This window comes from Anser anser (assembly GCF_964211835.1).
Source record: "Anser anser genome assembly, chromosome: 1".
Lineage (NCBI taxonomy): Eukaryota > Metazoa > Chordata > Aves > Anseriformes > Anatidae > Anser > Anser anser.
In genome coordinates this window covers 79,750,578-79,764,372 of record NC_139720.1, presented here as the reverse complement: position 1 = coordinate 79,764,372, position 13,795 = coordinate 79,750,578, and the positions used below count along the sequence as shown (strand labels likewise).

The 13,795-nt window shown below is 39.2% G+C and overlaps 1 protein-coding gene across 3 annotated transcripts in view; it reads left to right on the top strand.

Annotated features, from left to right (window-relative positions):
* Positions 1-13,795, top strand: part of BCAT1 (branched chain amino acid transaminase 1) — a 67,460-nt gene that overhangs the window by 37,741 nt on the left and 15,924 nt on the right. For all 3 annotated transcript variants that reach the window (XM_083820735.1, XM_083820737.1, XM_083820736.1), the window contains 5 exons: positions 1,989-2,099; positions 2,961-3,080; positions 5,012-5,175; positions 7,733-7,875; positions 13,474-13,559. In XM_083820735.1, coding sequence (XP_083676861.1) covers positions 1,989-2,099; positions 2,961-3,080; positions 5,012-5,175; positions 7,733-7,875; positions 13,474-13,559 — 624 coding nt within the window. The remainder of the gene's footprint in view (positions 1-1,988; positions 2,100-2,960; positions 3,081-5,011; positions 5,176-7,732; positions 7,876-13,473; positions 13,560-13,795) is intronic.

Below are 13,795 nucleotides of genomic sequence, written 5' to 3'. Positions count from 1 at the left end.
TCCAGATCCAGTTCCTGTGATGTACAGATGTCAGATAATATTGTTTGCACACTGCTGTAGTAACCAACCATCAAGCAGCCTATGGTGCAGTTGCTCTCATTCAAGATGGGCATTTCTGGAACACATCACTGTCTCCCTTTTTAATAAGTGAGAGGTTCTGCTGAGCTCTGGAAGGTTAAAAGTATTTTGGAACAAAAGATTTAACGGCTTGAGAACGCTTTGTGTTTCAGTAATGATGTGATTCTTGTTTCTCTCAAACCATTGATCAAATCTTAGTAGTAACATTCCTTCCTTTTCCCTCTCATTAAAATTTCTGTGAATGTCTTTGGAAGAAGGGTGGGGGGAAAAAACTGTTCTGTGATGAGAACTTGTAGCATTACAGAAATGTGGTATTAGTAACTGATTCAATCAAAATCATATCAAAGTATCAACCATTACACCAGCTATGCCATTAGTGTTTTTTTTTCTTTGTAGCTACAATGTCTATCTTAGGAACAGTTTGTTTTGTTTTGTTGGTTTTGTTTTAATATCTGTGTACAAAGCTTTTAATAAGGTTGGTATTGCCATAGGAATAAGTTATATTTTGATGGCAAAAAGTTCTGGGTTCTAATTCTGGTTCTCCTGCATAATTTGTGTGTGGCCTAAGGAAAACTGCCAGGATTCCTGCAACCCAGTTACAACACAATTAAAATTTGTCATGTGGAAAGACCTAACTCTGTCTGGACTGTACAAAAGCTTTCTAAACATTACATTTCACTGATCCTTATGGGAAAATATTGTAGAATGTAATAATAATGAAGCCTCGAGTATTCTATTAATATTACTTACACACAAATGTAAGAATCTTTTTCCATAATCAAAAAACTGCATATATAGCCTTCAGCCATTTAGAATGAATTTGCAGGCATTTTTGGGGAAGCACTCAGGAAGAAGTCTGAGGACACTGACAGAAGTGATGTAGTTACATTCATGGAACTTACAGTAAAAATTAATGTACAAAGAAATGCTTCAGAAAATAATTTCTAAAAATTGGAACTCTGTAAGCATGAATGAACATTTAGCACTTAATCCAAACAATAATTTTACATATGTATATATTAATATGTTTATATAATACATGCATTATCTATCTATAACTGAAACTGGAAATTATCAAACTGGAACTGCAAATAACTATGGATGTTTTGTGGGCATAAGTTTTTTTATTATTTTTTACTTTTGCTGTGGTTAGAAGACACTGTATTCTGCTGAGAGGGCAGGGTGGGATAAGAATTTCTGGTAAATTTATTGTCAGCATAAGTCATCCATGTTCTGCAGTTTGATGGGACAATACTGACAAATTTAAGTTTCCTTTTAAGTATAGATAAAACATTTGCATACATTATTGCTGTATTATAAAGCTGATGCACCTGTCTCACATGCTAACTAAACCCCCTTCTACAGCATAGGAGCGGATGGGAGATGTAAGTGACCAAGATTTCACTATGACTACAGCAAGAACTGTAACAGATTTCCCTTAATTACCGTATCAAACTCTTCTTGCCAAAATCTGTTTTGGACAGAGCTCTTATAAAGATTAGAATATATCATTGAATTCTATAGGTCTTTTTCATAAGGGAGAGTACTGTTTTGGCTAAGCCTTAGATATCAGTCAGAATATAAGGGAGTGGTTAAGTCAAACGCATGCTACAAATTTTAATTGTTGTAACCAAATTATGAGAAGAATGTTCATCAGTAAGTTCCCTGACAGAGAAAGATGTATCAGAAGCACGGACAAGTCATCTTTGTAATATAAACTTTGTAATACTATACCTCACAGGAGTGTGTTGCAAGGATTAACTAGTTAGCATTTATGCTTTGAGTACTGTGAGCAGGAAAGTGAAGTTCTTTCATTTCCAAACAGCATGTTCTACTTTTGCACAGGTCATCATGGGATAGCATGCCTCAATTAATATCCGACTTCTTTTCCCTCCTTTTTGGCTTGGTAGTTGTTTGAAGGAATGAAGGCTTATCGAGGAGTAGATGGCAAAATCCGCCTGTTCCGGCCAAGCCTCAACATGGACAGGATGGCACGATCGGCAAGAAGAACAACTCTGCCAGTACGTAGCCAAGGCATCTTACTCTCCTTAAGTCGGAGTGTATTTTTATTTTCAGAGTGCAAATCTCTGAAACATTATGGTAGTGTAACGTTTATCAAGTGTGCTAACTCTTGAATAGTTCTGTTAAACTCTAAGAGATCCTATTCAGTGAATGGTTGGAAGTTATTTTTTCTATTAAATCAAAACTGTGTTTACCTTTCTGCATTGTGTCCCTACTGCCTCAGGTGTGCACGGTCTTATTTCTGAGGGATGAGCTCTGCAGTCATGCAGACAGCTTCTGTTTGCATGTAGACAGTTGATTAAATTGCTCTGTTGCTAGTGTTCTTGCTTTTTACCTCAGTTAAATCCTTTGACCTCTGAGTGCCTTCGCTTTTGGTTTTGCTAGAACTTCATGCTGCTTTTAAGCAGTTGTATATTGGCCAATGACTTTCTTCCCTTGCTTATTAGCTTTGCAGTAAAATTGGGAGACTTGGTGCACCCTTTGGATCTCTAACCCAAATCTCTTCTGCAGAAGAGATGTTGCCGGAGCTCACAGCACGCCCTCGGGAGTGAGGGGGTTGGCTGCACAGGGAGTTCTTTCCATGTGCTTTGAAGGCAAGACAGGTCAATAGCTCCTTTTTCCTAACTCAGGAGGATGCTTTGTAGCAGCAGGAGGGCATTTGGGATAATGAATAAGAAGGCACAGAGACTGTGGGATCTTAAATGGGATCTTAAAGAAATGAATTTGAGGAAGGTGGTGTAGTCCTATGAAACCCTATGGGCTGAGGAAGTGTTCCCCTTAACATATGGATCTATAAGGACTACAGTTTGTTCAGGTTATATTTCTCTGTTTTCTTTTCTCCCTTTGCTTTTCCTTCCCAGAGTTTTGACCAGAATGAGCTGTTGGAGTGCATCCGGAAACTTGTGGAAGTAGAAAAGGAGTGGGTCCCATACTCAACTGCTGCCAGCCTGTATATCCGTCCTACCTTAATTGGAACTGAGGTTTTAAACTTTCTTTTTCATTCTTAATTTTTGTGTATTTAAGCACAAAGCAAAATCCTTCATCCATAAAGGCAAATATGCAGCAGTTGGTAGGCAACAGTATTACATTTCAGGGACAACTTGTTTTTATGTTCTTTACCTCTGAGTTAGTCACCTGTAGCTCTACTTCACAAATTTATGTTGACCACACCACCATCTAGTGGATATACTGATTCAGATCACAGAAAGTAAAGTGAATCATCTGTTCTAAGCAATTACAGTAAAACCTAAATTCTGTTTGTTTTTGTATTATAAGTATAAATGTCTTTTATATGGTAATGTATGCCTTTAAAATATTAACAATCAGGGGCATATGTGAGAGTACAGAAGTTAGAAGCAGGAAGTGTATTTTAATTAAAACATTTTTTTTAGCAGCAGCAAGCGAGAAAGCTAGAGTGGTAGATCATAGGACAAAGAAACTAAAGAACTTGTGGTTCCCAACTAGACAAGTCACTTTTCTGCGATATCCATATCCTTATGTAGCTAGCATACGTGAGCACTATACACGTGTTCTAGGACTTCATTAACTTAAAGTCTGTAAACTAGTTGCAGATTTGGGGATGGAAGGATCACCACTCAGCAACCATAAAGTGTTAATATTAAGAGGTTTTTCTCTTTCATTTTTTTTGGAAATTCTTCTGCTGTTGAGATTTGTTTCAATCAAACAAAATTGCTGACCTTTTTTGAATCAGACCAGTTAGAAAACCCAGTCACTATTATATTTTGAATAATTGTGTAAGAATGACGAAAAATACCAAGACGTCAATTATTTAATGTTTATTTTGTTAAAAGTTTTGCTGAAAGAGTAAGGTGGACAGAAATCAAAAGCACCATCTTTACACCTGAGGAAAGCTCATGTGAAGTTTCCAGTAGTTCCATGTTTACCTTTTTTATTCCCCCCCTTACTTCCCAGTCTAGCTTCATGTGCCTTGTGCACAGTATTTTGCTTAAAACTTTTGTACAAGTCGTCTTCTTTAGAAGAATTCAGTTCAATAACTAGTAGTAGTAGTAGTGGAGACTTAACATTAGAACCCAAGGATGAGCTTGTTCTTTTTAGGGGACTAGTTCCTCTGAGTGGAGAGGAAATAGTAGCCCAAACAGCTGCCTGTAAGATCCCAAGAACTGCATATGGTCCAGAGTCTCCAGAGGTCCCTTCCAACCTCAACCATTTTGTGATCACTCTAGAGCTTTGCCAAGTATCATATAGATAAGCAGAGTCTTCAGCTGCAGAATTCAGACCTTGACCAGTGTCAGGCTTTTCACCTCTGTCTTCAGGTGTTGATAGTGATGACTTGAAGCATGAGAAGCCATCTCTCCGAAGGGGTAGGGGAAAAAGTGATACATTCCAGGTTATTTTCTGTCCTGCTGTGTGAACCATTTCCAGTAGACAAATCATTTTAGATTGTCACAGAGCCAGCACCTGACTCTACCAATGCCAGTTCTAATTGGCATTGGCTAATTCTCATCACTAATACAGCTGACAGTGGTTTTTCCACCATTGCTATTGCTCATGGTGGTCCTTGCCTCCCCAAAAGGTTTTGCAGACTACTGCTCTAATTAATTCATATAATTATATAGTGTTTTCTTGAGGTAGTTTCTGAATTCTCAAAAGCTTGAGATGATGTGAGAAGATTAAAATAATATTTAGACAAATGAAAGAGCTGTAAATGAGTGGTGACAGCGCATAAAACTAGTGTTGTCATGTTGCTTGGGATGGGGGGGAGGTAATATAAATATTTCCTCTTCATTGCAGAACTTTGCATTTTTTAGGTAAAAGCACTCCACTGCTGCAATTTCTCTGAAAGCAGTATTTCAGAAGCTAATTTTGCAACATCTGATGTTTGGAGTGAAGTAAACCTGTAACTTTACTTGTTTACATTCCTTATTTTCAGCCTTCTCTTGGAGTGAAGAAGCCAACTAAAGCCCTACTGTATGTCATACTGAGCCCTGTGGGCCCTTACTTTGCAAGTGGAAGCTTTAGTCCAATATCATTATGGGCAGATCCAAAATATGTAAGAGCCTGGAAAGGAGGAACAGGGGACTGCAAACTGGGAGGGTAAGAAAACCTGATTCTGCATTTGTATGGAATCTATCTCCACATACCACATATCTCCACATATCCAAAGGAGATGTGTTTTTTAGTGAAGTGTCTAATCCAGCAGAAGTAGAGGTATTAGATGTAGCAGTTAAGCAAACGATATACTATGACAAAGATTTCAAAGCAGTCTTTTATGAATATTACCTATACAATTCAGTTGTGTATTTTTGTTTGGATACTACAGTCAAGTGGGCTACGGGGCGAGACAATTTTTATAGCCTCTCAGGCTGAGGAACTGGACCTGGAAGGTGTCCATGTAGTACTTTAGCTCATTTCCCTTGCAGAAGTTGACACTGAAGATATCACTTCTGTGATGCAGCTTTCAGTATAGCGGTCTGCTGCCAACCAGGCAGTGAGCAGCATTTACTGCTGACCTCCATCCTTGGCAGACTGTCCTGACAAGCCATCTGCAGTTAGCTAGGGGAGTATGGGTGTTTCTGGAAAAGCATGAGACAATTAGCTGTGTATATGTGGCTGTGGTCTGGCAGTTTTCTGCTGAACTAGGCCGAAGTGCCACTTAGGTAGAAACATAATTGTTTATGTCCAACTACTTGAGTTGTCAGAATTAAGCTGCTTAGGACTTGACTGGAGCAAGCAACTTGGATGTGGCTAAATAAATGACTTAATTGTGCAAATGTGGTCTTTGGTTTAAGCAAGGCTTTTTGTATTTACCTGAGAGTTTCTTTTCTAGGCAGGAAGTTAGTAGCTGTCAAGTGCTGCTCAGCTGAGCTACTAGAATAATCAAATGGCAAGAAAAGAGCTTTTCTACCTTTGTTCCGATGCTCTGAGATTTTGACCTCCTACTTGTTGTTTTTTGTTGAGTTTGAGAAATATTTTGTTTCCTGTGCATTCTTTCATCAGCTGTTAAAAAGAGAATACTCTGGAGTCACTGTTGATTTGATTTGCAATTGTGGCTCAGAGCTGAGACCTGAATTGCAGTGCAGTCTGCACTTTGGAGCTGCTGACTTGGGGGTTTGATGGTTGTTGAATATCAGAAGTGAAAGGGGTTTTTTGGTTGGTGGTTTTTTTTGTTGTTGTTGTTGTTGTTGTTTTGTTTTCCTCCCAGAGCAGCTACAGGGTGAACATAAATTATGTAGTTAAGTTCATCCTGTAGGCAGCATTTTAGGAAAACACTTGCCCCTCGAGGACGTGAAATTCATCAAGGCTAATCTGCAGCTCCTAGAACTACTAAAAAAAAATAAGTTCACAGAATCACAGAATTGTAGGGGTTGGAAGGCACCTCCAGAGATCATCGGGTCCAACCCCCCTGCAAAAGCAGGTTCCCTAGAGCAGGTTGCCCAGGCAGGCTTCCAGATGGGCCTTGAATATCTCCAGAGAAGGAGACTCCACAACCTCCCTGGGCAGCCTGTACCAATGCTCTGTCACCCTCACTGTGAAGAAGTTCTTTTGCATGTTGGTGTGGAACTTCCTGTGATCCAGTTTGTGGCCATTGCCCCTTCTCCTGTCCCCACAAACCACTGGAAGGAGGTTGGCCATATCCCTCTGTCTCCCACACTTAAGATATTTGTAAACATTAATAAGATCCCCTCTCAGACTTCTTTTCTCAAGGCTGAACAGACCCAGGTCTACTCGGTCTTTCCTCATAGGGAAGATGCTCCAGGCCCCGTATCATCTTTGTTGCCCTCTGCTGGACTCTTTCCAGGATATCCCTGTCTTTTTTGTGCCAGGGAGCCCATAACTGGACACAGTACTCCAGGTGAGGCCTGACCAGGGCAGAGTAGAGGGGGAGGATCACCTCCATTGACCTGCTGGCCACGCTCCTTCTTATGCACACCAGGATCCCATTGGCCTTCTTGGCCACCAGGGCACACTGCTGGCTCATGGTCAACCTGTCGTCCACCAGGACCCCAGGTCCTTCTCTGCAGAGCTCCTCTCCAGCAGGTCATCCCCCAGCCTGTACTGATACATGTTGTTGTTCATTCCCAGGTGCAGGACTCTACACTTGCTCATGTTAAACTAGTTCTGTGAATGTAAACTAGTAACAAGAACTTGTAAACTAGTTCTTGTTAAACTAGTTCTGTGAATGTTTTTTACTAGAAAAGAAATAGCTTACCTCTGAAGATTCTGTATTCCAAGAGGTCTAACTACTCATCTGTTCACTTGACATATATGAGATTAGGTGGATAGTTTTGGTTTTGCCTTTTTTAAACCATGCGCTGGATGAGAACTATTGCATCTGTCCAGGATTCCAACTGCTAAATAAAGATGAATTCTTTACTAAGGTGTCTAATTGCAATGATTAGAACATCTAGAAAATGGAACAAGAATTATTTCTGAGAAAATTTGGATGGATATATTTGAGCTGTTGATGCTACTTAGCCCTTCAAAATTTTGGGTTGTCGATACAAAATGATCTAGTAAAAAAACAGTGAAGTACTTCTGATGGAAAATGAGCCCTTTTCAATAAAGGACATGGGCACTGAACCTTGCACAGAAATAAGAAAATACCCAATGAGATACTCATATGTTTGCTCTTTCTTTTTGTTTCTGAAAGGAATTATGGTTCTTCTATTTATGCCCAGCAAGAAGCCCTGGAGTTAGGCTGCCAGCAGGTTCTGTGGCTCTATGGAGAAGATCACCAAATAACTGAAGTTGGAACAATGAATTTGTTTCTCTACTGGATAAACGAAGATGGAGGTATAGTGACACACAACATGAAAACTCTTAGAGTAGACAGTTGGGATCATAAGGCAGGTATTCATATTCTATGTACAAGGCTTCTAGAAGCTAATTGGACCCCCAGAATGCCAGCCGTCATCCACTTCATCTTAGTGGGATAGTTACCTCCCTCCATAATCCACAAAATGATTGTTAGAGTGTCAATCGTAAACTTTTTAATGAAATGACTTAACAAAGGGAATGTCCCTTCTGAGAACTTATAGGTGAGTCCTACTGTTATGAAAGAGGAGATTCCAGAGCAGCCATGAGCAATGCCTAACAAATAACATACTTAAACAGCTGAACCATCCACATGCTCAGAAGGACAGAGTCTAGTCACATATGGGTAGCATAGCAGATTTTTTGTCAATTTTAACTGTGTGTTTTATCTTGGAGATGTGTCAGAAACAATGCACATATACTAAAGCCACTTTACGGCTGTGCAACTCTTCAAACTCTCCCTTTGCGTGCGGGTTTTTCCCATCATCACTTTCCAGCAAGTCACATGTTTCAGAAGCATGACCAAAAGTGCTTCAGCATCTAGCTGATAAAGCACTCAGCTCTTTCTTTGAAGAATTTGAATGTCCAATGAAGGCAGACAGAAATGTGTCAGTCAGCATTCTACGTCACTGGTGTTCAAGTGATACTTTCAAGATATGCCATTCGTATAGCAGTTTTTAACTTTTTGCATCTACACCTCTGAGCAGTGTACATGTTGATTAGAAAACTATCTAGTTAATAAGCAGACATCTATTTAGGCATCTTGGAAACACCCACTGGGCATGCCAATATTCAGTGCTTAAGAACAAATAGTTGCACCTGACTACTGGCTTAGAAGACTACATAAGTTTGAGTCCTTAGAAGAATGAGCCAGAATATATGGTGGTGAATGGAAGGACACCTCCTGATTTCCATGAGTGCTGGTCCTCCATGAAAATCGTCACTGAATTTTTGCATGGCAGCATATGCAGGGTTTAGACTCTGATTTAGTCATAGTGCCGTGGGTATCCTTGAAAACTGGCATTTTTCTGACAGTGCTCACCTGTAGTATAGAGACAGCTTTCCATGGGGACAGCAGTATGCTTTGGATAGTGTAGTGTAATGGGAATCCAGCTACTTGACTTCTATCTCCAGTTTCACTACTTGTTCTTCTGCAAAATCTTTACCATTTCTGAAGGAGTGAAATGGTTTTCTCATTGTTGAATGAGTCTGTGAAGTCTTGTGGATGAAACTGTAAATATGAGCAATCTCGTTGTTATAACAGCAGTGGACTTGTCGGTGTACTTAGATGGCTGAATTCACGCCTTTTGTAACTTCACTAGAGACATGAAAATAGATTTTGGCTCATTTTGTCCAGGGAAAGGACAGTGAAAAGGGAGACATAATTAGAATTCAATGTTCTCATTGTACTTAAACCAGGAATATGCTAGAATTATCCAGCTGCAGCACCGTACTGTTCCAAAGATCTGCCAATCACTGTATTACCAGCGCACCGCTGAATAGTACCATTGTGAGGTAGCCGTAGCAAACAACTTGTAATTCATGCCACCCAGGCTAACTGTGTACTGGCAAACCTGCCATTTCACGCAAAGTGGTCATTAGCATCATTGGAGCACTTTGCTGTCTTCCAGTGTGTTGATTAATGCTTAATTTATGATATCTTTGGTTGAAAATCACTCTTGCTGCCAATATGTGCTATCCTATATCTGCCTTATAGCTTTACATAGTGATTTTAAGTGTTTGCTATTATTTTCTCTCACTTCACAACAGATACTTAGGCAGTGTTTTTGTTTTGTTATGCAAATTCTGCAGCTGAGAGAGAGAATGATCTAACACAAAAAAGTGAGGCAGAAATTGCAAATCATCATCAAAAGGAAAATGCCCCTGTTTGTGTGTTAAGAGGTCACTGTAGAATAGTCTGAATGTGTTCTACGTGGTGTGTAACAAACCAAGGACCCAGCTCAGTAAAGTCCAGTCTAAAGAACATCTATGCTTCCAGTGACAGCAGGCTTTTTTTTTGTAAGCCTTTGCTATATATTTTCAGTTACAGCATTGTGACTAAACATGACACATTGTCTTGGGTAGTGAGGGAGCCTGGAAAAACGTCTCATTTGTAACATTGTGGAGGAAGTGGTAGGAAATTAAGTAATTTCTTGTAAAATTATATGATATTATCTATGCTACTTTTGTGTTCCCCCGTTCCTCTGGTTGAGGTTTGTGATATGACCAAATCTGGATCAATGCTGTTGCATAAATAAAGGAGCGTGATATTCCATTCGTCAATAACTATTTATAGTGTATGTTCACAAAATGAAAATTTTGTTCACCCTGCTATACTGTCCACCTGCCTCTTCAGAGTACATAACAGTCCCAAGAGGCTGTTAACACTAAAACTCTTATTTCCTTTAATAATGTTTTTTCTTCTTCCTAGAACATAAGCTTGACTTTGTGGAAAACATTGAAATTTAAATGTATGTCCAACCTGAAGGTTGCTAACTATGAAATCTGTACACATTTGCCAAAAATTCAGTTTCTTAAGACTGATTTGGAACCATTTGGGCTCTACTTCTAGCTTTACTGTTAAGGCATTGTGAAAAGTAATCAGGCATTATTTACTTTTTTGTGCTGTTATTAAAATGGGAATTAATAGCACCCACTTCAAAACAGCATACATAAGGTATATTTTAAAGGACTTACTGGAACACTCAGGTAAAATAACATGCAAGCTTGATTACTGTTCTGTAAGTGGAGAATTATTTCTGCTGTGGGAGTATGTTGTGCAAGTAGACTACTAACAAAGTGATTATTGTTTCTTCTGCTCTAATAGAAGTTCATAGCAAAAGCATGGAGGGAAGAGCAGCATGAATGATACGGCAGACAAAGAAAAGGAGAGAGGTAATTGAGGAAAGGAAATCAGCAGAGATGAAAAGGTGGAATGATTGCATGAGGGGAGAGTAGAAGAAAAGCCTGAGGGAAATAAGGAGAAGAAAGAAATAGAAAGGTCCAGAACAAATTTGGAACAAAAGTCAGCCATTCACACCCGTGAAATCAGGGTTCACTGGGTTCTCATTGACCCTGAAGTTCACTTCATATACATTATCATTTTGGTAAATTTCTCTGCATTGTTGTTGTCTGACTAGTACTGAAGGCATCCCATGTTTGGAATATTATCTGCTGTATGTTCATAAATGCAGATGTGTTAAAATTGAAGCTATGTAAAATGCAAGACTTCATTTTAAAAATACCTTTAAACTCTCCATGGGAGTTCCATTGTTATGGCATGCCTATACCATGTCTGGTGCAATGGGTCACTGGACTTAAAGTGCTACTATTATAACAAGTAATAACAATAGTAAAAAGAAGAGAAGCCCCAACATTTTCCTTCAAATGATGTTTTACCCTTTTCTTACTGCTATAAATTCTAAGGCTCCTAGCCCACCAAAATAACTCAGAAGGCAAACTGAGCCTGAGCTCACAGCCTGCATTCCTGGAGATGGAAAATCTGGTGTCACATGGAGCCTACTTTGGCATCAATTCACAGAGAGAACAAATATTTTGGCATGCCTTGTTGTATAGTATTATCAGCTCTGCCAGATACCCAGGGGAGCAAATGTTCTTTAGGTGGCCCTAGGCTGGTAGACATCATATGTATACTTGACAAAATAATACAGAACAGGTTGTTTGAAACATTATGAGACTCCCATGTCCTGTCTGCTCAGTGCTGTTTGGGGGATGGTCTGACCTGGCATCTTTTCAAAATAGCTCAAATCAATTAATAAGCTTTGTTGAACTTAAACGGGTTCTGGCCAAGATTTGTAGCAAAAGCACCAGAAAGAGAATGTTATCAGGTATGTAGTCACAAACTGTGGTATTAAGGTCCATGTTATTTGAAGCTTTCTGCTTGAGAAAGACTTGTATATGACTGTGTCTGCAGAGTCCATAGCAGGTGAGGTTGAAAATGCACTGTCAGCTTTCTACTGTTCAGAATGGAGGTCTGTGGCTCATGGAAAGTTTTCAAGTCCTCTTCTTTTGGTAGCTGTGCCAGAATTAGGATGTGATGGGCATCGTGATTAGGAGTGAAGAACTTTGTATTGTTCCTGACTACACGAGAAAGAAGAGACCACTGTTGTACTTAGGAATCTGAGATAGGTTAGGAAATGGTACTACTGGTGAGGGTGAGTCAAACTAGAGCAGAATGTATATAGCCTATTCTAGGGCAGCTCATTACACGTTTTGAGATGACAGTTTATGTCGATTACATATGTGCGTGTGGATCCTCATAAAAGGAATGTGGAAGCATAGGTTGGAAAAAACATCTATTTATTAATATAAATAAATCCAGAGTTGGTTGCATTAAAAAGTAACAGATTTCCCAAGAGAATGGACAATGAGTAGCAGATTCAATGAACAATTCCATTTATTATCCTTTGTTCTTCTATTCCACCCCAGCTCCCAAAGTCCTGAGGAGGAGAGACAGCATGCTGTAGTCAGCCTGGAGCTGTGTATGCACTAGCTGCCAGGCAGTGCTTGTGCACACATTATCTATCTGACTGCTGAAAACAGGGTGTTCAGCTGCTAAGTTCAAATTGGTCTCTCTCAATGCAAGGATGAATAGCATGTTTCTCTCTTCTACCCAGCTGCAAATTCTTGCAGGACCTTTAGAGATTTTTTACGGCTGCTCCTTCTTCAAGACTGGTTCAGACAGGCCTAGATTCAGTGATTGCTTGCCATGAAGGGTAAAGGGGCATAACGACAACATAAAGATGCATATCTTGTTCTTTGATTTGTTCTTACCTAGGTGACAAAAAAACATCATGGTTTGTGGATTTAATGAGCTGGATAATGTTCAACAAAAATAAGGGATCCTCAATGGGAAGGGAAAATGGTTAGAAAAAAATATGAAGAGTATTCCTGAAAGACCCACTGACTGTAAATTTAAGTATTTACCAAGCATGAATCACCATGTATTACTGTTTCATTAGTTAGTGTTGGATGAACATTTATCTTTTTTATCTAAGAGGAAAGATCATTAAGGCGGTCTCTTTTCAAAATGCATTTGGCAAGGTTTTTACTGCTTTGCTAATTCAGTAAATGAGCTTCAAAATTCCTGGCAAATGTTTCATAATAATGTTTGGAATACTGAACCCCATGTTCCTAAATAAGTTGAAGTGGTTCAGGGAGAGTCATGATCTTCCCTGGCATTATTAGGCCTGGCTTTCCCTTGTGTCTCTCTAGTCTGAATTTGAAGACTGAGCTGTTCAGTGGTTCCCAATAACTATTCAGTGAATCCATTATTATGGAATAATGCTGAGCAATAAATCTTACTACTAGCCTTTACCATGTATTTATTAATGTATTAAATGTATTTCTTCCATGTCCACTCATGTGTAGTCAAAAGGTTTCAAACACTCAACAGTAATGTGTTGGAGTTGAATTTGAGCAGTTTGTGTTCACAGAACTCTGAAAAATGTTGCATCTTACAGAGCAGAAAACATTTCTGATAATATTCAACAAGTTTTTGATTTTCATTTTTGGTGGGTTTTGACTGTTTTGTTTAATTTCTCTTGTATTTGACAGAAAACGAACTGGCAACCCCACCTTTAGATGGCATCATCCTTCCAGGAGTGACAAGACAGAGCATTTTGGATCTGGCACGCAACTGGGTGAGTGTTTTGACCTTTCCAGTAATGGTTTCAAACATCATGTTATAACATCTACAAAAATATGTATTTCTGCTGTTCAGTATCTGGAAGTTCAACTGGTCTAGTCAAATCCATTAACCTAAATGGGAGCTAACAAGCATATTGATTCATAGATTCCTAGCAACTTCATCAGAATACCCAAAACTGTCACAGAGAACAATACTGAGCTCGTTAAAGTAGCTCCATATAGTATTTAA